Source organism: Podarcis muralis, chromosome Z, assembly GCF_964188315.1.
Source record: "Podarcis muralis chromosome Z, rPodMur119.hap1.1, whole genome shotgun sequence".
NCBI lineage: Eukaryota > Metazoa > Chordata > Lepidosauria > Squamata > Lacertidae > Podarcis > Podarcis muralis.
In genome coordinates this window covers 18,846,117-18,867,058 of record NC_135673.1, presented here as the reverse complement: position 1 = coordinate 18,867,058, position 20,942 = coordinate 18,846,117, and the positions used below count along the sequence as shown (strand labels likewise).

The 20,942-nt window shown below is 47.5% G+C and overlaps 2 protein-coding genes across 4 annotated transcripts in view; one reads left to right on the top strand and one right to left on the bottom strand.

Moving 5' to 3' along the window:
• Positions 1 to 12,233, top strand: part of GPSM1 (G protein signaling modulator 1) — a 53,426-nt gene extending 41,193 nt beyond the window's left edge. For all 3 annotated transcript variants that reach the window (XM_028715159.2, XM_028715160.2, XM_077922115.1), the window contains 3 exons: positions 6,039 to 6,201; positions 9,265 to 9,473; positions 11,424 to 12,233. In XM_028715159.2, the coding sequence (XP_028570992.2) occupies positions 6,039 to 6,201; positions 9,265 to 9,473; positions 11,424 to 11,612 (561 nt within the window). In that variant the 3' untranslated portion in view covers positions 11,613 to 12,233. The remainder of the gene's footprint in view (positions 1 to 6,038; positions 6,202 to 9,264; positions 9,474 to 11,423) is intronic.
• Positions 12,234 to 16,100: 3,867 nt separating this feature from the next.
• Positions 16,101 to 19,729, bottom strand: DNLZ (DNL-type zinc finger). Its single transcript, XM_028715392.2, has 3 exons — positions 19,343 to 19,729; positions 18,015 to 18,154; positions 16,101 to 16,443 (listed from the first exon to the last, which is right to left on the bottom strand). The coding sequence occupies exons 1-3, from the start codon at positions 19,589 to 19,591 to the stop codon at positions 16,302 to 16,304; spliced, it is 531 nt and encodes a 176-aa protein (XP_028571225.2). The 5' UTR covers positions 19,592 to 19,729; the 3' UTR covers positions 16,101 to 16,301.
• Between the last annotated feature and the right edge of the window lie 1,213 nt (positions 19,730 to 20,942).

Genomic DNA, 20,942 nt, shown 5'->3' with positions numbered 1-20,942 from the left:
ACCAGCACTCAAGTAGCTAGGGCTGGACTTGGAGGTGGCAACGGCCATTGGACCAAATGTAGAATCCTAAATTGTATTTGGAAGTGACCTCGAGAGTCATCTAGTCCAATCCCTTGCAATGCAGGAATCAGTGGCCTTTCTGTTTAAAACAAAGTTGTTAGTGGCTGTAACCACCTCAACTCCTCAAAGGGCGTTGAATTGCAAAGGTGAGGTTAACCTTCAAGCTTGTCATGGATTTGGGGGACCAACGGTGAGGATGAAGTAGTTGAATTCTGAATCCGGTTTCACTTCAGTTTGGGTGGGCACAGGATCCTTTCTCCCCAGAGCCCTGTTGAGTCAGGTTGGTGTGAAGCTAGACATGGGAAGATTCAGGATAAAAGGAAGTGTTTCTTCACTCAGCACATAGTTATAATGTGGAACTCCCTCCAGCAGGAGGCAGTGGTGGCCACCAACTTGAATGGCTTTAGGAAAAGAATTGGACAAATTCATGGAGGGGAAGGCTATTGATGGCTACTAGCCAAGATGGCTAAATTCTTCCTCCCTCCATGGTCAGAGGCAGTAATGTTTTTATAAATACCAATTTCTGAAAGGGAGAGGAGAGTGCTCAGGGGTTTACTTTGAGGGCATCTGGTTGGCCACTGTGAGGACCAGATGTTGGAGTACGTGGGGCACTGGGCTGATCCAGCAGGATCTTCTTATGCTCTTATGTCAGAAGATGCTATATTGAACACTGGAACTTCTATGACCCAGTCTCTCTGCAACAGTGTTCCACAAGAGGGATGGCTTTAAAAAAAAAAAAGACTGGGCTAATTCAGGGATGAGATGGCTACTAGTCAAGATGACCCTGTGAGCTTAGGAAGTGAGAGGGCTCTTGTGCTCTGGTCCTATCTATGGGTCTCCCATTGGGGCATCTGGTTGGCCACTGTGAGGACAGGCTGCTCGACTAGATGGGCCCACTTTGCCTTGATCCATCAGGGGCTCTTCTGAGGTTCCGGCAGATTGTTACAGTTCTGCTATTCAGAACTGAATAATTCTAGACTTTCAGATTCTAACATGGGAAAGAAGGGTTGATTCACCAGAATCACAGAATTAGAAAGGACCCCAAGGGTCACGTAGGCCTACCCACTGTAATGCAGGAATCTCAACTAAACCATTCCTGACAGCTGTCGATCCATCCTCTGCTTAAAAACCACCAAAGAGGGAGAGCTGGCCTTCCTTTCCTTCTGGATTCCTTCCCTTCCTCAAAGAACCAAGGCAATTTAATCTCAATTTAATCTCATTCTCACTCTTTTCTTGAGTCTGCTTTCTGTTTTAAGTGCCATAAGGCCGGCAGCTAACTTTAAATACTTGTGGGGGCTGCAGGAGGCGAAGTGTGGGGGAAACTCACTCCTAGGAAGGGTATTTATAATCAGCAGGTGATGCCATTGGAGGAGGATGGAATTGGAATAGGCAGCACAACAACTTAACTCCTAGTGGGGCATGAGGCTTAACTGGGCTCAGAGGAAGGAAGTTTTGCAAACTTGCAAGACCTCCTGCTGCTGTCCAGATGCGTTGGACTACAATGCCCACCAGCTGCCAGGCAGCACAGCTATCAGATGACCCTGGGGCTGGTGCAATTTGTAGGGGAAAGTGTTGTTTACAGAGAACCAGCCTGGCAGAAGCTGCTTTAGACCCAGGCATACTCTCGGACTTTGGGATTCTTTTTGACCTGCACATAGTTTTCCCCCCAGGCTCAAGAAAAAGCAAAAAGAGAAGGAAAGAGAAAGAAGTTGGGTGTTCCTGCTCAGCAGGTGGTGGCAGCATGGGTTGTTGCCCCAGTGTAGTGGGTGGCCAGTCACTTGCCCAGGCCAACCATGATAGTCAGTCCCCAGGTCACACAGGAGGCTTCTTTGGGCCTGTCCTGGACAAATATCTACTCTACACCCATGCAATGTAGGAATCCCAGCTGAAGAATCCCTGACAAAGGGCCACCTGCCCTCCATTTCAAAACATCCAGGGAAGGATATGATAAATAACAATAATACAATAATACTTCAGTTGTGAAGCTCACAATTTCCATTTCTCATCCTCCCCCTGCCATGCTTCATAAATTCCGCCCCATTCCTGCTCTCCCAGACTTTGCCACAGAGAGAAAAGAGGAGCACAGATTCTCTTCTGGGCGTTTGGGGCTTTTCATTTCTCATCCTTCTACCCCCAACCCACCATGGGCACAGACCTTCTGCAATTCCTGCATTGCAGGAGCTTGGGCTGGATGACCCTTGGGGTCCTTCCCAACTCTACAGTTCTAAGACTCTGTGACAATGGGGACAACAGCAAACACCAACACAGCTGTGCAAATGCCCCCAAATTACAGCTCTTCAGAGCAAAGCGATCGGTGGTTGACCCAAATGAGCACCTTTTGCCAGACAGCCGGGTTATTTTTATCCCAGCCTCCCTGTATGCAGGGAAGCCCCAGAGCTCTTCCTGACAGCTTAACGCCCAAAGAAATGGCCAAAAATGCAAGCAGCTGCATGGATCCGTTATTGTATGCATACACACTCTGCCCCACAGGAACAATAGAATCGTAGAGTTGGAAAGGACTCCCAAGGGTCATCTAGTCCAACTCCCTGCAGTGCAGAAATCACAGCTAAAGCATCCCTGGCAGACAGCCACCCAACCTCTGCTTAAAAGCTTCCAAGGAAGGAAAGTCCACCACCTTCTGAGGCAGTCTGTCCCGAGGGAGTCCCTCTGTACCACTGTCGGAACAGCTCCTGCCCTCCGGAAGTTCTTCGTAATGTTCCTTTCTTGTCATTTGAAGCTGCGGGTTCAGGTCGTGAACAAGCTGCCTCCATGTTCCAGGTGGCAACCCTTCAGATATTTGAAGGTGGCTCTCATGTCTCCTCTCAGTGTCCTCATATCCAGGCTAAACATCCCCACCTCCCTCAACCATCCCTCATTAGGCTTGGTTTCCAAGACCCTCCATCATCTCTGTCACCCTCCTCTGCACACCTTTCTAGCTTGTCAATATCCTTCTGCAGAGGGTCTTTTTGGGGTGGGGGTTGCTCGAGATATCCACAAGTGGTCTTTAAACCTGGTTCCCTCTCTGGGAACCATCAGAACGAAACAAAAAAAGGGGGGGGGGAGTTATTGCATAAAAAACGTAAGAAAAGCTTACTGCATCCAGCTTAGCATCCTCTTCTCACAGCGGCCAACCTGATTCCTGTAGAAATCTCTCAAGCAGGACCCAAACACAACAGCCCTCACACACACACCCATGGTTTTTAACAACTCAATAGCTCTCTTCTCCATGGATTTGTCTAATGTTGTTTTAAAGCCATCCAAGTCAATGGCCATCACTGCCTCCTGTGGGAATTCCATAGTTCTTAACTGGGATCATAGACACTACCCTAAGGTTACCAGATTTTTTTCCAATGAATCCGGGGACACTTTTCAACTTCAATGGATTTTGTCAGGGGATTGATGTGTAAATCCTGGGACTGTCCCCAGGAAACGGGGACGTCTGGTAACCTTACTCTACCCCAGAAGCCAGAAATTCCCCAAACCAGCAGAGACTGGGTTAACAGCACAGCTTGCTAAACACAGGGAAATAATTCATCTTCTAGCAATGCTGAAGGGAGAAAATAAAACACACACACACACTTGGCTTCTATTTAGGGCAGCATCGAAATTAGCCACCCAGTGGAGGAATCTGGCCTTTTGAGCTGCCTGAAGGCTGATCAGGAATTAAGAGAGAAAATTAAAAAAAATCTCCTCCTTGCCACCCGGGGGGGGGGGGGGATCTACTATTGAAAGATGATTCCCACAGCCAGTGGGAAGAGGGTGATAGCAGAGGCAGATTTAGGGTAGTGGTAGGTGACTCCCTAATGAGGAGGACCGAGACAGCAGTGTACAGAAGCAACAGGATGTCCTGGGAGTTGTGTTGTCTTCCAGGTACAAAGGTTAACAATGGGGCAGAGAAGTTGCCGAGCTGACCACGTCACCTTCCTTTTGATTCATAGGGGGGTACTAATGACACTGCCAGACACAGACTTCAACATACAGCAAAGGGACTATGAGAGTCTGGGCAGGAAGCTGAAGGACTTTTGAGCACAGGTGGTTTTTCCATCACTCCTTCCTGTTGGAGGTCATGGCCCAGGAAGAAAGAGGAAAATACTGGAAGTAAACCACCGGCTGCGCAGGTGCTGTCGTCAGGGAAGGTTTGGCTTCCTGGTCCATGGTCTCTGCTTCCTTGAGGAAGAACTTCTTGCCAGAGATGGATCGCACCTGACATTGGTTGGCAAGGATGTGTTTGCTAATCCTCTTGCAAACCTGATCAGGATTGCTTTAAACCAAATCCTGAGGGTGGGGGGGGGGTGGGGAAAACAATATTACAAACCACAGGGGAATACCTGGTACTGGGAATAATAGCTTCATTGATGCACAGTAAACTGAGGTGGTCCTCCAGAAACCTGCTAAAGGGCAGGGAACTACAAGAAGGAAGCAGCTAGAGGGAATGACTCAAATGCACAGAGCAGGAACACCATCGGGGGGGGGGGGGCTGAGTGCTACCTCAAATTTTTGAGGGAAGGGCCCCCTCAAAATTGCACAACTCCGCACGACATGCTCACCTCACTCGCACACGCTACAGGGTGTGCTGATGTCACTCACACAAGCCGCGTGGCATGCACACAACATATCAGCACACCCTCCAGCGTGCGCACATGGCGTGAGAATGCCCCATGGTGTGGGTGCATGACACCAGCACTTTCTTGGTCAATGTATGCCAATGGGGAGGGGAGGGGTACATTGAGATGAGCAGCTAGTTTTATTGTGCTCTTGAATTTATCCCAAATTTTCCTGCCTGCTTCTCACCTCAACATCTTGCAAATTACCTGTAAGTGTCTCCCCGCTTATTATACGTACAGTGGTACCTTGGGTTAAGTAATTAATTCGTTCCGGAGGTCCATACTAAACCTGAAACTGTTCTTAACCTGAAGCACCACTTTAGCTAATGGGGCCTCCTGCTGCCGCCACGCCGCCAGAGCACAATTTCTGTTCTCATCCTGAAGCAAAGTTCGTAACCTGAAGCACTATTTCTAGGTTAGCGGAGTCTGTAACCTGAAGCGTATGTAACCTGAAGCGTATGTAACCTGAGGCACCACTGTACTCAAAACCATCAGTGCCATGCTGATATAGTGGCATCTAAGGTTGATCTTGTCTGGTTCATACACTGAGCCACCAGGTCCCAGAATTTATGCTCCCTTTGCTCAGACACTGCCACCCCTAATTCTTGCCACTGTCATGTCACAAAATTCACTTTTTTATTCTTTAGGATTTTCTTATATGCCACTCTTATCTAACTCATATTTCCCTTATTAATTTCAGAATGTCCTCCCCCCAAAAAACAACAACAACATGATAGCTCGTAAAAGATCTTGTTTTGTCTCTTTGCATTGCCCATCAACTCACCTTCTTTGGTATTCCTATATACCACTTGTAGCGCTGGGATTGATCAGATAGCATCTGATGACTGTATTAACATACAGAAAATCCGAGAGACCGGACTCCACAGCGCTGATCACAAAAGAGACCGGACTCCACAGCGCTGCTTTCCCCAGCTTAATTCAGTGGGGGGGGGGAGGGGTCCAACCCTCACTTCCTCATCCCTTTAATTGCTTCTTAACTGATGGAAGACTTTCCTGGGAGCATCCCTGTAAATGCAAGGGGCTGATATGCTATGGCCAAGTTTCTTGTAAGCAGATAATATCAGATTTTTGCAGGAGCATTGTCAAATCTTTGTCTCATTTCCTGTTGTCCCACCGCGCCAGGTTCCAAGTGACAAGGGAAGCTCCACATAAAGTGCATTATAATAATCCAGTGTTTTAATGATATTAATACTATTTTTGAATATATATATATATGCAATCTTGCCATCTGATTTTGAAGAGCATGTAGGAACTGGGATGCATTTAGACAGCTGAGTTCTGGTTTTGATGATCCACTTTAAATATGGTGGGAAATCGAGACTGGAAAAAACTATTATTATTTCTTCTTTGCAGAAAATCAAGCGGGCGCCTTCAGACGAGGAGTGCTTCTTTGAGCTGCTGAGCAAATTCCAGAGCAACCGGATGGATGACCAACGCTGTCCCTTAGAGGAAGGCCAGAAGGAGGCCGAAGAAGCTACAGTGGCCACCCTGGTGCCTGCCCTGGAGGAGAGGACCTGTAAGCTTTTGTTGAGCTGCTCCCAGGGCCCTTGCTGTGCTGGGATAGCTATGTGTCCCCTTCTGTCTTAAATAAGGGCAGATAAAAGGAAGGATATCTTCATGCAGCACTGTTAATCTGCGGATATTCTTCCTGCGGGTACCATTGAGGGTCACCAACTTGAAGGGCTTTAAAAAAGTATTAGACACATTCATGTAGGAGAGGGCTATCAATGAAGCTATCAATGTTGGAGGGTTCATGGCAGAGAGAAGAAATTCATGCAGCACAGTGTTAGTTTGTGGAACTCCCTCCCACAAGAGGCCATGATGACCATCAAATTGGATGAACACATTCTGAACTCTGTGCTTCATTAATACATCTATCCTTTTATCTGCCCATAAGATAAGCCCTGCAGCTGGATCAGGCCAAATATCCTGTTCTCACACTGGCCAGCCAGATGCCCCAAAGGGAAACCCACATGCAAGAGCACTCTCCCCTTCTGGGGTTTCTAGCAACTAGTATAATCAAGAAGCGTTTACTGCCCCCAACTGTGGAGGCAGAGCATAGCCATCTTGGCTAGTAGCCATCAATAGCCTTCTCCTCCTCCATGAATTTGTCTAATCCTCTTTTAAAGCTGTCCAAGTAGGTGGCCATCACTGCCTCCTGTAGGAGGCAGTTCCACAGATTAATTCTGTGCTGCAAAATGAATCCTCTCAACATTCACCTTCGTTGGATGCCTGCGAGTTCAAAGTCGACAATTCCTTGCATCAAAATATTAAGCAGGGGTTTGTGTGCATGGATCAAGAGAGGAAGCTCCGGAAAAAACCAGGCACAGGAGATGCAGGCAGAGCGCCAAAGCTGCGAGGCAGGCAGGAGGCAGTGTTGAAAAGGTCAGGCTGTGTTATGACAAGGAGCGGGGTTGAGCGAGGCTCTCTCGCTCCTAAAAATAGAAGGAGAGCTTCTTGTCGTCCCTGCTGATGCGGGAGCGCCCCTGGGGGCTCTTGCTTTCCTCCACAGGGCCCACACCTCCTCCTGCTTGCTTCAAAGTATTTGGACACATACAAAAGCACTGAGGGACCCATCTAGTCCAGCATCCTCTTTTCAGAGTAGCCAACCTTGACATCTGAAGTGGGGGGCATTCCACAGGGGGAGTGCGACAATTGAGAAGGCCCTTTGATTGGTTCCCTGTAACTTCACCTCTCACAATAAGGGAACCGCCAGAAGGTCCTCAGAGGAGGATCTCAGTGTCCGGGCTGGACGAGATGCTCCTTCAGGTATACAGGGCTGAAGCCATTTTAGGTCAATGGCCAACACTGCTAATTGTGCTCAGAAATGTACTGGGAGCCAATGTAGATCTTTTATAACCATTGTTAAATGGTCCCAGCAGCTGCTCCCAGTCACCAGTCTGGCAGCCGCATTCTGGTTTAGTTGTACTTTCCAAGTCACCTTCAAAGGTAGCCCCACACAGAGCGCATTGCAGTAGTCCAAAGTGGGGGGGGGGGAGAGAGATAACCAGGGCATTTACCACTCTGGAAGACAGTACACAGGCAAGTAAGGTCTGAGCCTGCGTACCAGATGGAGCTGGTAAACAGCCACCCTGGGCACAGAATTAACCAGTGCTTCTATGAACAGCTGTGAGACCAAAATGGCCTCCAGGCATCACACCTGGTCCTTCAGGGGCACAGTTACCCCATTCAGAAGTAAGGAATCCTCCCACCTGCCCGCCTCCTGTCCCCCAGAAAAAAGTACTCAATCCAGTGACCACCATCCACCCTGCCCCCCAACCGACTCTGTTCACACATCTATCTAAGCTAGCAGGCACATCTTATGCCAGGAGTTCTGCAGAGTAACTATGTGTATTGCAAGCTGCTGAGCAAGGGTTGTTGCTGGGACTAATTCTGAGCAGTGTGTTCCACAAGATGCTGGTATTTGCTGATACAATTCTCGATTACTTCAGAGCAAGCAACCTGGAAGAATTTCTAATCACTGCACTACACTTTGCTATTATTATTATTATTATTATTATTATTATTATTATTATTATCATCATCATCATTATCATCATCATTATCATCATCACAGTATTATAGAGTGGGAAAAGACTACCAACAGTCATCCAGCCCAGCCCCCTGCAATGCAAGAATCACAACTAAAGAATCCCTGATAGGTGCCCTTCCAACCTCTGCTTAAAAACCTCCAATGAATCCTGAATTCATAGGGTTGGGAGGGACTCTAAGGGTCATCTAGTCCAACCCAGAGTCTCCCCAGGGTTCTGCTTTTTAATGTACTCAGTTATACTGTAAGCAATTTTTAAAAAAACAACTTTATAAAAGACTTAGATGTAGGAATTGAGAAGGATGCACACTGTATTTGCAGATGATGCAAAACTGGGAGGGGCAGCTAATACAGTGGTACGTCCGGTTACGAACTTAATTCGTTCTGGAGGTCCGTTCTTAAGCCGAAACCGTTCTTAACATGAGGCGCGCTGTCACTAATGGGGCCTCCTGCTACTCCCGCTGCTGGCGCACAACTTCTGCTCGCATCCCAGGGCAAAGGTCACAACTAGGGGCGTCTACTTCCGGGTTAGCAGAGCTCGTTACCCGAAGCATTCATAAGGAGGACAGTACGTAACCTGAGGTTCCACTGTACCGCAGAAGATAGAATGAACTTCAGTGAGAACAAATGTCACATTCTGCACTTAGGCAGGAATAACCTGATGCACAGGTATAGGTTGGGGGACACCTGGCTTGACAGCAGTGGATGTGAAAAGGGATCCAGGGATCTTAGTAGACCACAAAAGCTTGACATGAGTCAACAGTATGATGCAGCAGCAAAAAAAAGCTAATGCAGTTCTAAGCTGCATCTGCAGAAGGAAGGAATAGGAATTGAGCTTCACAACTAAAGTATTATGGTTATGATTATTATCTCCTTCATTGGAGATCTTAAAGCAGAGGCTGGGTGGCTACCTGCCAGGGACACTTTGGCTGAGTTTCCTGATCTGCAAGCGGTTAGACTAGGTGGGGACCCTGGGGGTCATCTATTCTGTTTCTGCAATAACATTTCTTTCTTCCCGTGCGCTGGCAGCCCAGTCCTCAATGGCCTCCCCACAGACTGAGGAGCTCTTCGACCTCATCGCCAGCTCCCAGAGCCGGCGGCTGGATGACCAGCGGGCCAGCGTGGGCAGCCTGCCAGGCCTGCGCATTACGCCCAACAACCTCAGCCACCTCCGCAGGGAAGGCGGCACACAGCAGGAGCCAGGCGATGAGTTCTTCAACATGCTCATGAAGTGCCAGGTATGTTTTGAGCATGGCTAATCACTTGACATCATTAAACCCACTTCAGAAACTATCAGTTCCTGGCTTTTGAAAATCTTGGGGCTTATTTTTTTGCTCTGTTCTTTTTTTTGGGGGGGGGTGTTTGAAGTTGTGGAAGGGTACTCATCCAACTCTGAAGGGGTCCTGTTCAGAGCACTGGTCCATAGAACCACTGAATTGCAGAGTTGGAAGGTACCCCAAGAGTCATCTAGTCCAACCCCAGGCAATGCAGGAATCGTAGCTAAAGCATCCATTGATTTAAAAATATCTATACCACGATACATTTTTAAATGTCTGAGTGCATAAACGCAAACTCATGTGAAACTTTAAAATCAGAAAGAATCTGACCATTATGGGGAAAATATGTATTCTCAATTGCTTGCATAGACCAAACAAAAGGGGACAGTATTCCAGAGAGCAGGGCAGATGACATAGGAACATAAGAAGAGCCTACTGGATCAGGCCAATGGGCCATCTAGGCCAGCATCCTGTTCTCACTGTCACCAAATGCTGCTTAGGATCTAGGAATCCCAGTAGACTGCCTCTGGACCTGGAGGCTTCTAAGAATGTCACAAAAGCATTTCTAGATCAGGCCAGTGGCCCACCTAGGCCAGCATCCTGTTCTCACAGTGACTAACAGATGCCTCTCTTAGGAAACAGGCAAGGAGGATCAAAGCACAAAAGCGCTTTACCTTCCTATGAGTCTCAACAACTGGGATTCGAAAGCATTACTGCCTCCAACTGTGGTGGGCAGAGCATAGCCATCATGACTGGCAGCCATCAATAGCCCTCTCCTCTGTGACATTAAATGCTCAGTTTCTTGTTGTTATAAAAAGAGCCGATCAACAACTCTCCTGCAGGTGATCTCAGTGATGGAGCTAGGATGTTAGAGTTTCAGGCAGTCCCTTAGACCTAAGATGTCCAGGGCTTGACCCCAGCTCAGGAGATGGCCACTAACTTGGATGGCTTTAAAAGAGAGCTGCTGTGGACTGTTCACCACAATGACTCTGCTCTGGCTCCACGGCCACAGGCACCAATGCTGCCGGAAACCAAAGGAGGGGAGAATTGGTGTTGCACTGGAATCCTGCTTACTGGTTTCACATTTAGGCACTTGGGCGGCCACTGTGAGAACAGGATGCTGGACTAGGCAGCCAGAGAAGATTATAGCATAGAATCATAGCATTGGAAAAGACCCCCATTGGTCATCTAGCTCAACCTGCTGCAATGCAATTTCTGAGCAGTATTCCACCAGCTACTGGTCCTTGCTGATAAGGTTCTACATGACTTGGGAGCAAGTGACCTGAAGGACTGTCAGTGAGCATTGGTCCCAATTTAACTACGCCAGTGTGACGTGGTGGCTAGAGTCTGGGAGATCAGGGTTCAAATCTGCCGTTAGCCATGAAGTCCACTTTGGAGCAGTCACTCACTCTCACTCAACCTACCTCGCAGGGCTTTTGTGGGGTGGGGGGAGAACCACGTACGTCCCCTTTAGATCATTGGAGGAAAGAAAATGCAATAAATAAATAATAATCCCAAGGATCATTTAGCCCAGCCTCTTGCAATGCAGGAACCACAACTAAAGAACCCCCAACCTTTGATTTAAAACCTCCAAGGAAAGAGAGTCCAGTCAGGCTGTGCCTTGGCAAAAGGCGTGGTGGAACAGCTCTGTCTTGCAAGCCCTGCGAAAAAATGTCAAGTCCCGCAGGGCCCTAGTCTCTTGTGGCAGAGCATTCCACCAGATCGGGGCCACGGCCGAAAAAGCCCTGGCTCTGGTTGAGGCCAGCCTCTGGTTGAAGCGGTCTGAAGGGACACCCCCCCCCCGCAAGGACCATCTAGTCCAACCCAGTCCTAAACCGCCTGACTCTCTTCTCCTCTCTGTGATGGCTCCCTCCTTCACTTCTTCTTCTCGTTCCTCCTCCCCATCCCTAGTCCTCTCGCATCGATGACCAGCGCTGCGCAGCCCCCGATGCCACCCCACGCGGTCCCACTGTGCCAGATGAAGATTTCTTCAGCCTCATTCAGAGGGCCCAGGCCAAGCGCATCGACGAGCAGAGGGTGGACCTGGCCTTGGGTGAAGAGGAAGCTGAAGAAGATGAAGCACAGCCCAGTCCTAGCTAAGACCGGTCCCCCGTGCAGGGTCTGGACTGAGCCCTAGTGCTGTGAGGACGCAGGGGCTGGGGGGGCGAGACATTGGGGCAATCTCAACTGTAGCAGTCCCGCCTCAAGGAAGCGGCTCTGAGCAAGGCCCATTTCTTGGAAGGGGACTGTTCTCCTAGAGATGCTGGGGGTGGAAAGTTGAGTGTGCCTCTAGCACCAGGGGCAGTCTACCTCTAAGCTCCTAGAGACATTCATAAAAATGTACAGTTGGAAGAGCGCCCCTAAGGTTCAACTAGCCCAGCCCCCTCCAATGCAGGATTCACAGCTAAAGCGTCCCTGACAGATGGCCTTCCATTGGTTTCAGGGAAGAGGACAGTGGGGGAGGGGGTTGCTTTTCACTCCTTCCCACATCTCCAAGCCCAGTCGAAACTGGAAATCAAGCCACCTGCAGGAATATCTCTGCCAAGATTCAATATCTTCGCTAATTTATTCTATATACGATGTGTGTTAGACAATATAATTTTATTGAGGGGAGGGGTCCTTTATCTGCATGGTACTTTCCCCATCCCCATAAAAATCAAAGAGCTGCCAAATGAATTCTGTGGGGGAAGAGGGTGCTTATTAAACATTTTTGGAACACAAGGTTTTTTGGTGTTTTATTTCAGCTTCCGACTCTGAAACCAAGACAAAGCTGGGAGGGGGTGGGGAGAAGAGTCTAATTCGCCCCACATGGCATTTTGGGGTGGGGTCACTCCCAGCTTCCCTGCCATTATTTGGCAAAGGGCCAAACCACATCCCAGGTGGCTCAAGCCGTCCCTTCTGATGGATCCTGAAACCAGAATCTTCTCTTGGGATTTGGCCACCAGCCCCCACTTGAAATACTGTTTTGCCATTTTTAAAATAGCTGCTTCTCCTTACAAAATCACACCCCACCACTGTACAGGGTGCAACTTGGGGCCTGGCCCTCTTCTATGGATTTGGAGGCATAAATTGTAGGGTGCGGAGGGACCCCCAGTGGTCATCCAGCTGAGCCCCCCGCAAGGCAGGAATCACAACTAAAGCATGCCTGACAGGTGGCCATCCAACCAATCATGACATCGAATGACCAGCATATGGGTGGCCCTGCCCAGCTATCTGCATGGGGGAGATAAAAGAACAGGCCCACCATGCCAAGCACACCTGGTGCACAGCTTTGCATATAATTAGGGTTTAAAAAAACACACCCTGACGTTCAGAACATCAGAAGTGTCTTCTGGATCAAGTCAATGACCCACCTAGTCCAGCAACACTTGCCTTCCAGAAACCAGCAAGCAATCCAAACACAAGAGCTCTCTGCCCTCTTGTGGGTTCCAGAAACTTATATTCAGAAACATTGCTACCTGCAACTGTGGGGGTCAGAGCTTGGCCATCATGGCTTGATGCCATCAACATCTCTCTCCTACTGCATGAATTTCCCTTATCCTTCAAAGCCATCCATGTTGGTGCCAACAGCTGCCTTCTGTGTCAGTACCATAGTCTAAGAAGGACTTTCTGACCTGAATCTCCCAACATACAATTTCATTGGATGTCCACGAGTTCTAGTGCTGTGAAAGAGGAAGAAAAACGTTTCTCTCTCCACTTTGTCCAGGCAGTGCATAATTTTATAAACTTATCTCATGTGACCTTTTCCTCACCTTTTGTCCAAGCTAAAAAGCCCCACACACTGCAACCATTTTTCATAGGGGCAGTCACTCCACCACCTCCCTTAATCATTTGGGTTGCACTTTTTTAAACTTTTCCCAATTTTGTGGAGTTTTTAGTGTGTTGACATTGCACTCAACACTGCAAGAGTCAAAGTACGAAGGGGTCATAAATCAAACACAATCAGATTCTTCCTCCATCCTTTCGCCAGCTCCGTTTTAAAAATCTTTTCTGATGTTCTGCTGCCATCTGGTGGAAAATCTCACATCCCACACAAAATACCTGAGCATCTTTTCTTGAGGCTGCCAGGCCTCATCTGGAGCAACCTTTTGCTAACCTGCTACCCTCCAGGGACTTTGGACCATGGTCCCTTCCATAAAGCAGATGGCTGTATTAGGAGCTGATGGGAGATGTGGTCCAAAATGGCTTGAGGGCACTTAAGGGAAAATGTTCACCATCAAGCCATTTCAAAAAGCATCAATGTGCTTGAGGATTTACAGTGCTTCTCCTGGAACAGAGGCAGGCCAAGCCACCCTCACCCCTCCTTCTCATTGAGTCCTCTCAGTTTGGGAAAGGTTGCCCCTCGCACCTTCCATCTACAAGGTTGAGAGTAATGGCTGTATTGGCTCAGCACACCAACACCCTGAAGATTTCAATCAGAGAAGCACAGATCTATAAGGACTAGAATCTTACTTTATTTTTAGGCAAGGTACTGTAGCTCAATGGCATAGCATTCACCTTGCATGCAGAAGGCCCCGGGTTCCCTTTTGTTCAAAACCATGAGAACTAGAATATTCCCCAAAACACATTGTGCAGCATCAGTCCTACTTGGTGGCTTTGACACACATCTGTGCGAGTCAGGAGCAGTTGTGGCTACTCAACTGCTTCAATCGGCAGAACTAGCACTACTACAGGTGCCACACAATTCAGTTTCTGCATTTGTAAGACACTTCATGTAGAAACACCTACACTTCAGAACTCCGTCTCCTTTGAAATCAAGCAAGCACCTTCACTGTATTCTCTTTGTTGCGTGCCAAAAACATTCTTGTTTAGACAAGTCTGTCCAGATGCTTAGAAAGTTGGTGTGAATCTTCAGGACCCTGCCACAGCCGGCGCAGTGCAGATTTTGTGTGTGTGTTTTAAAATGCTTTTGCTTTTGAACTTTTGAACTTAAAGAAACATAACACAAAATCAAAGTTATCCCTAACAAAAAATAAATAAACAGAAAAAATATCAATATCTGTTACACTTTATCACAGTCTTCTTTTGGTTCCAATGACTTCCCGCCATTTCCATATGGCTTTAAATATGTATTTATCTAACGCACTACACATCTCTGTTTTTAATAATTACTTGTCAAAGATATTGTACTTTCTTAAACTTGTTCAGTGGATTACAGAAGCTATTCAAAGGCTGCCAAAGACTTCATGCTATTACCATCCTTAATGTAATTTTTAAATAAACTACGTTTATTAAAAAATACTTGGTCTGCATGGTCTCTTTTTTCTCCTGATAGCTTAGCCAGCTCTGTGTATTCCATTAATTTTTGTTGTCACTCCGACTTTGAAGGTATTTTTCCTCCTTTCCAGTTTGAGGCTATTAGAATTAGACTTTGAAGGTATTTTTCCTCCTTTCAGGTTTGAGGCTATTAGAATTATTGCGGCCACTGTCACATATAAAAATAGTTCCCTTACATTTTTTTGTATATCAGGACCTAATATTCTGAGAAGGAAAGCCTCTGGGTTTTTTTTTTATAAACATAACCTTAAGCATTTTTTAAAGTTCCATATATATTTCATCCCAGAATTCCTTGATTTTTTTTTGCATGTCCACCACATATGCAGCATAGATCCCACTGCTTCTCCACATCTACAACATTTATTTGATACATTCAGTGCAGCAGATCTTCAAGGAAGCCCAGGAGATGGAGGCCAAAGGCTGGAAGTACCAGTTTACTGCCAACTTCCTGGAGAACTATAATGAGTCTCTGCGGGACCTGCTGGTATTGTGCCCTAAGAGGGGCTATCAGCTGAAGATCTGGAAAGCCAGTGCACGGAGGAACAGCACGCCCCCAACCTCTGCTATGTCCCATTGCTTTGGAGCAAGAGGTGCTGAAGGTGCTCCAGAGGGCCCAAGCTCAAGGCCACCTACAGCAGCCTCTCCAAGCCAGCTTAGCCCAGCAGTTCCATCGATCAACGCATTGCTTGGATCCCGAAGGCAGAATATTGGGAGTGCAATTAACAAGAGGGAAAGAAAAAATAAGTGGTAGGAATTTACGAACCAAATGGAAATAAGACACAATATTTTAAAGCAGTTGAGGAAAAACTGTTGGAACATCAATGAAGAGATGTTAAAATAATGGGTGATTTCAATGGTGTCACCTCACTGGAATTAGATATAACAGAAAGAGGGGGGAAATCAAACGAAGGGAGATTACCACAAACCTTTTTTCAAATGGTAGAGAACCTAAACCTAAAAGATGCATGGAGACATAAATACCCGAATGAAAAGCAATATACGCATTAAAAAGATAAAGGTAAAGGGACCCCTGACCATTAGGTCCAGTCGCGGACGACTCTGGGATTGCGTCACTGACACGGCATCCAATCAGAAGTGAGGGTGGCAGAGGCATCTGGTCTCTCTGCTTCTCTTTGCTCTTAAGAAGCAGCCACGGATAGTGACCATCTCAAGGAGACGCAGGCCATCAACAGCAGCCTCTCTGAGCCAGCTTAGCCCAGCAGTTCCATTGACCAACGCATTGCTTGGATCCCCCAATCGCTTCCAGCGAAAATTTAATAAATGGTTATAAAAAAAGAAAGAAAGTTGGTGTATGTTTAAAAGTTTTATTGTAAATTTTCCTTGATTTCATTTTTTTAACTTTTTGTAAACTACTTTTAGGGTTATTTACAATTGAGAAGAAGTGAGGGGCCAGGAAGTTGGAAGAGATGAATTAAAGTATCTGAAACAACTGCAACAAAGTCTTTTTGTATTTTTCCCCCACTCGAAGGAGAGTGGAGCAATCCAGTCACATCAACGTCCTCCTGCATCTCCGTCGGGAGGCTGGTCTGAGGTTCCTGTCTGCTGGGGGTCCTCCAACAGGATTTCCCAGGCATCTTCACCAGCCACACGCCTAACTTTCTCCCCCCTAGCTGCGAGAATTTCCTCCACGTTCCTGCATTGCAAAACAAACAAAGGTTTTATTAAAGAGGCAGCGGCCCCACCCAGGGCAGAAACTGGCAGTCTGAGTTTGAAGTGGGGCAAAGTCTGCTGAACTGGGGGTATCGCCCTCTCATGCCTCCATTCTCTATATGTAAAATGGGAGCAGCGGCAACTGAAAATGTGACCTGTAACAGACTAGCATTTATCACGGCAAAATATGCCTTTTTAGCAAAATGGTTGCCAATTTTGAGCCCAGCCCACTTGCATTACATGTGTGCGTGAGGGAGAATCTGTGTTTATATAGTCATAGAAGCACAGAAAAATAAGACTAGGGCAGATGATGATGATGATGATGATGATGATGATGATGATGATGATAATAATAATAATAATAATAATAATAATAATAATAATAATAATAATTTATTATTTATACCCCGCCCATCTGGCTGGGTTTCCCCAGCCACTCTGAGATAAAACAAAGTTCTTCTTCAGGCATCACATCCACAGTTGTGGAACTCACTCCCACAGGAGGCAAGTGATAGCCAGCAACTTGGGTGGCTTTAAAAGAGGATGAGACAAATTCATAGGAGGAGAGAGCTATCAATGGCTAATAGTCATGATGGCTCTGCATGATGGAGGCAGCAACGCTTCTTGGATACCAGATGCTGGAAGCCACAGGAACGGGGTGAGTTACTGAGCTCAAATTCTGTGTACAAGTTTCCCATTATGGACATCTGGTTGGCCATTGTGAAGACAGGAGGCAGAACTATATGGGTCCCCTTTGACCTGATCCAGAAGGTTCTTCTTATGCTCTTGGGGGGGGGGGGACAGTGTGAAACAACAACCCATGCACATTTATTCAATAATGCTTGGTGGGTTGTTGGATACAAACACAAATGATTCCAAAACTTAGAGAGTAGATCCCTAACTTAGGTCCATTAATTTCAGTGGGCTTATCATGAGCACGACTGATGTTAAATACACAACCCTCAATTTTTAAATCATTTCCATCTTGAACACTGAGGATGAGAACTCTTTTCTCAACATATTCCATGAAGGCCAAGGAAGCTATATCTACAAGAATGTAGGAAAAGGCCTGCAGTTGTCCTCACAGTGGCCAGCCAGATGTCCTAATGAAAACTCCTCAAAAAACGTTCCCCACTTGTCATTCTTAGGAACTGGCATGCAGAAGCACACCACCTCTGGTAAAACATAGCCATATATAGATAACAGAATTATGCAGTTAGAAGGGACCCAAAGTGTCATCTAGTCTAGCCCCCGATATGCAACCCTCTTCCTGTCCATCTCCTTTTCTGTGCCATGTTCTTTTAGACTGTAAGGTTATGTGGGTTGATTGTAAGCCTTTTTTGGCTGAAACATGGGGTGCAAATGCTCCAAATAAATAAAATCAATATGCACACTTTGGCATACCTGCCTACTATGGAATTTAGTCCCACCCACCACCAATATACAGACCCTCACCCGGGAAGAAAGAGATCCACTGAAAAGTCATAGAATGGTAGAGTGGGAAGGGACCCCAAGGGTCATCTAGTCCAAACCCCTGCCGTGGTGCTTACTCACCTTTTCCCAGCCAGGTCTGAGAACCAGCCCAGGTTATCTGCAATGATGTGATGGTTTTGGCAGCCAGGACATTTCACAATCACCACACCGTGGTGATATGCTGCCTTGGAAATGGTTTTGGCTGACCGTGTTCCACACACCTGAAAGGGAACCCCAAAAACAACTTGACCATTGTGGACAGAAAGCATCCCCCCTCTCCCCTCTGCATTACTGCCCTGTCAAACTCACAAACTCCTACTGAAAGTCTGAAACTACAGTTGCCAGTCTGTAGACAACACTGAGCTAGATGAACCCCAGTATTCCCTATGGAAGCAGCACACTGCTCCTATTGTCATGAGTTTTAACCTGTAAAAGGTACCCCTGCCCGTACGGGCCAGTCGTGTCCGACTCTGGGGTTGCGCGCCCATCTCGCTTAAGAGCCGGGGGCCAGCGCTGTCTGTAGACACTTCTGGGTCACGTGGCCAGCGTGACGAAGCTGCTCTGGCGAGCCGGCACCAGAGCAGCACACGGAACGCTGTTTACCTTCCCGCTATAAAGTGGTACCTATTTATCTACTTGCACTTAGGGGTGCTTTCGAACTGCTAGGAGGGCAGGAGCTGGGACCGAACGACGGGAGCTCACCCTGTTGTGGGGATTCGAACCGCCGACCATACGATCGGCAAGTCCTAGGCGCTGAGGTTTTACCCACAGCGCCACCCGCTACATTAACCTGTAGCTTACTGTTATTTTAACTTTCTCAAAGTTTTAAAGTATCGTTATTTTTATTTTATTATTGTTGTTTTATCTTTTTCGTAAATCACTTTTATTTTTACAATCAAGCAGTGTATATACACATTTTATCAAATAAATAAAATTAACATTCCTGCCTTGTTACCCCAGGCTCTCTCTCTTAACTATATGACCCTCTGGGCAGAGAAATCTTTCCCTGCTTTCCTTTCTACTCTTCTCCACCAGAGGACGCCCTCCTAAGTGCGACTTGGACTACTACTCCCATCAGCCTCATCACACAGGACTTGCTTGCTGGGGCTGATGGACGTTGTAGTCCAAAGCGAATCTAGGCTGCTTCCTTCGTTTGGGGGAAGGGGCTTCTCTTTCGCTAGCTGTTCCAAGAGCCCCTGCGCCCCTCAGCCCTCTTAATCGGGTTTTAATTTAGATTCCCATCAATATGAAGCGCGGTAAAGAAAGGCCCGGCCAATTTTCCAGGGGCAAAGATGGCCGCCACGCCGTCGCTTCCCACACTGCGTTTCCATCCCTCGCAGCAGGTCCCAATCCGGCCTTTTCTCTTGCCTCACCAATCATTTCAAACATATAAGCACACACTCACGGACCTTACACGTGTACACGAGTCTGTACCCCGACGCGGCCTTCAAGGCCTGAGTCGCCTCCTCTTCCTGGCGCGCTCCACCGCTCAGGCTGCGCTGCTGGAGAGCCGTGGCGAGAAAAGAGGGCGGCGGTGGAGGGAAAGGGGCCGTTTGCCAAAGACATCGACCGAGCTCCCGCGTTGTTCCGCGCCTGAGGCGCCCCGTGAGAGCGCCAAGGCGCCGCAAAAGTCCTGAACAAGCCGCCGTGGTCGCCATCTAAGCCCCGGGCAGGAAAAAAAAAAGATCAGGCAGCCGCGATCGCCATTTAAACTCCGGGCAGGAAAAGGCGGGAGGGAGTTTCCGGCCTTTTTGCCTCAGAGTCAGACCGTTGATCTACCTAGCTCAGTATTGTCTACTCTGACTGGCAGCATCTCTTCAGGGTTTAAGATAAGGGTATTTCCCAGTTTTACTTGGAGATGCTGCCATACCCTTCCACCCAAAATATAGCAAGAGCCTGCAAAAAAGTAGGTACATAGGGATGGCTTTAAAGTGAGTCATTCCCTTGGCTCAGCATTGCCTGTACTGACTGGCAGGGGCTGAACCTGGGACCTTCACTACTGCTAAGCTGTGGCACTTTATGAAAGAAGAAACCAAGGTTCTCGTCCTCATAGTGAATAAAGGGCTGAATTAAACATCAGCATAAGAAAATGCCTTCTACCTGGTCAGAATCCTGGCCCCTCTAGCTTAATATTGCCCGCACTGGTGGTGATGATTTATTAAATGTATTGTTGTTGTTGTTTAGTCTAGTCGTGACCGACTCTTCGTGACCCCATGGACTAGAGCACACCAGGCACTCCTGTCTTCCACTGCCTCCCGCAGTATGGTCAGACTCATGTTTGTAGCTTCGAGAATGCTGTCCAACCATCCCGTCCTCTGTCGTCCCCTTCTTCTTGTGCCCTCCATCTTTCCCAACATCAGGGTCTTTCCCAGGGAGTCTTCTCTTCTCATGAGGTGGCCAAAGTATTGGAGCCTCAGCTTCACAATCTGTCCTTCCACTGAGCATTAAATGTATATACTGCCCTATACCTGCAGGTATGGGCAGGAGCTGTCCAGGGTTTGAGGCAGAGGATTTATTCCCAGCTCCACCTGGTGATGCTGCTGGGGATTGAACCTGAGGGCCTTCTATGTGCAAAGCAGGTGCTCTCCCACTGAGCTACAACCTCTTCCATTTTAAAAAAATGGTGCATTTGATCAGTGTGTGGCAGGGTACCGTCCCCTGCCTTGCTACAAAGCAGAAAATATAGAATTGCAGAGTTGGAAGGTACCCCAGAGGTTCATCTAGAGTCCAGCCCCATGCAACACTCCATTTCAGACTCCTTTGTGTGCAAAGCTGCTTTTCTCCATGGTTCCCGCAACAAGAGCTCTCTCCCTCCTCTGAATTGGGGTCTCTTGTAAATCTGGGGCTCATATATATGGGTGCTAGTGTGCAGAGTAACGCCAAATCCTATACTTCTTCGTGGCCAAAGAAGCAAGTTGCTCACCATAGGAGCCAACTCCTAGGGGCTGGGGACTGTGGCCTGCCCAAATTTTTTTTGAAGGGGCTACACCCCCAAGTTGATTGGCATTG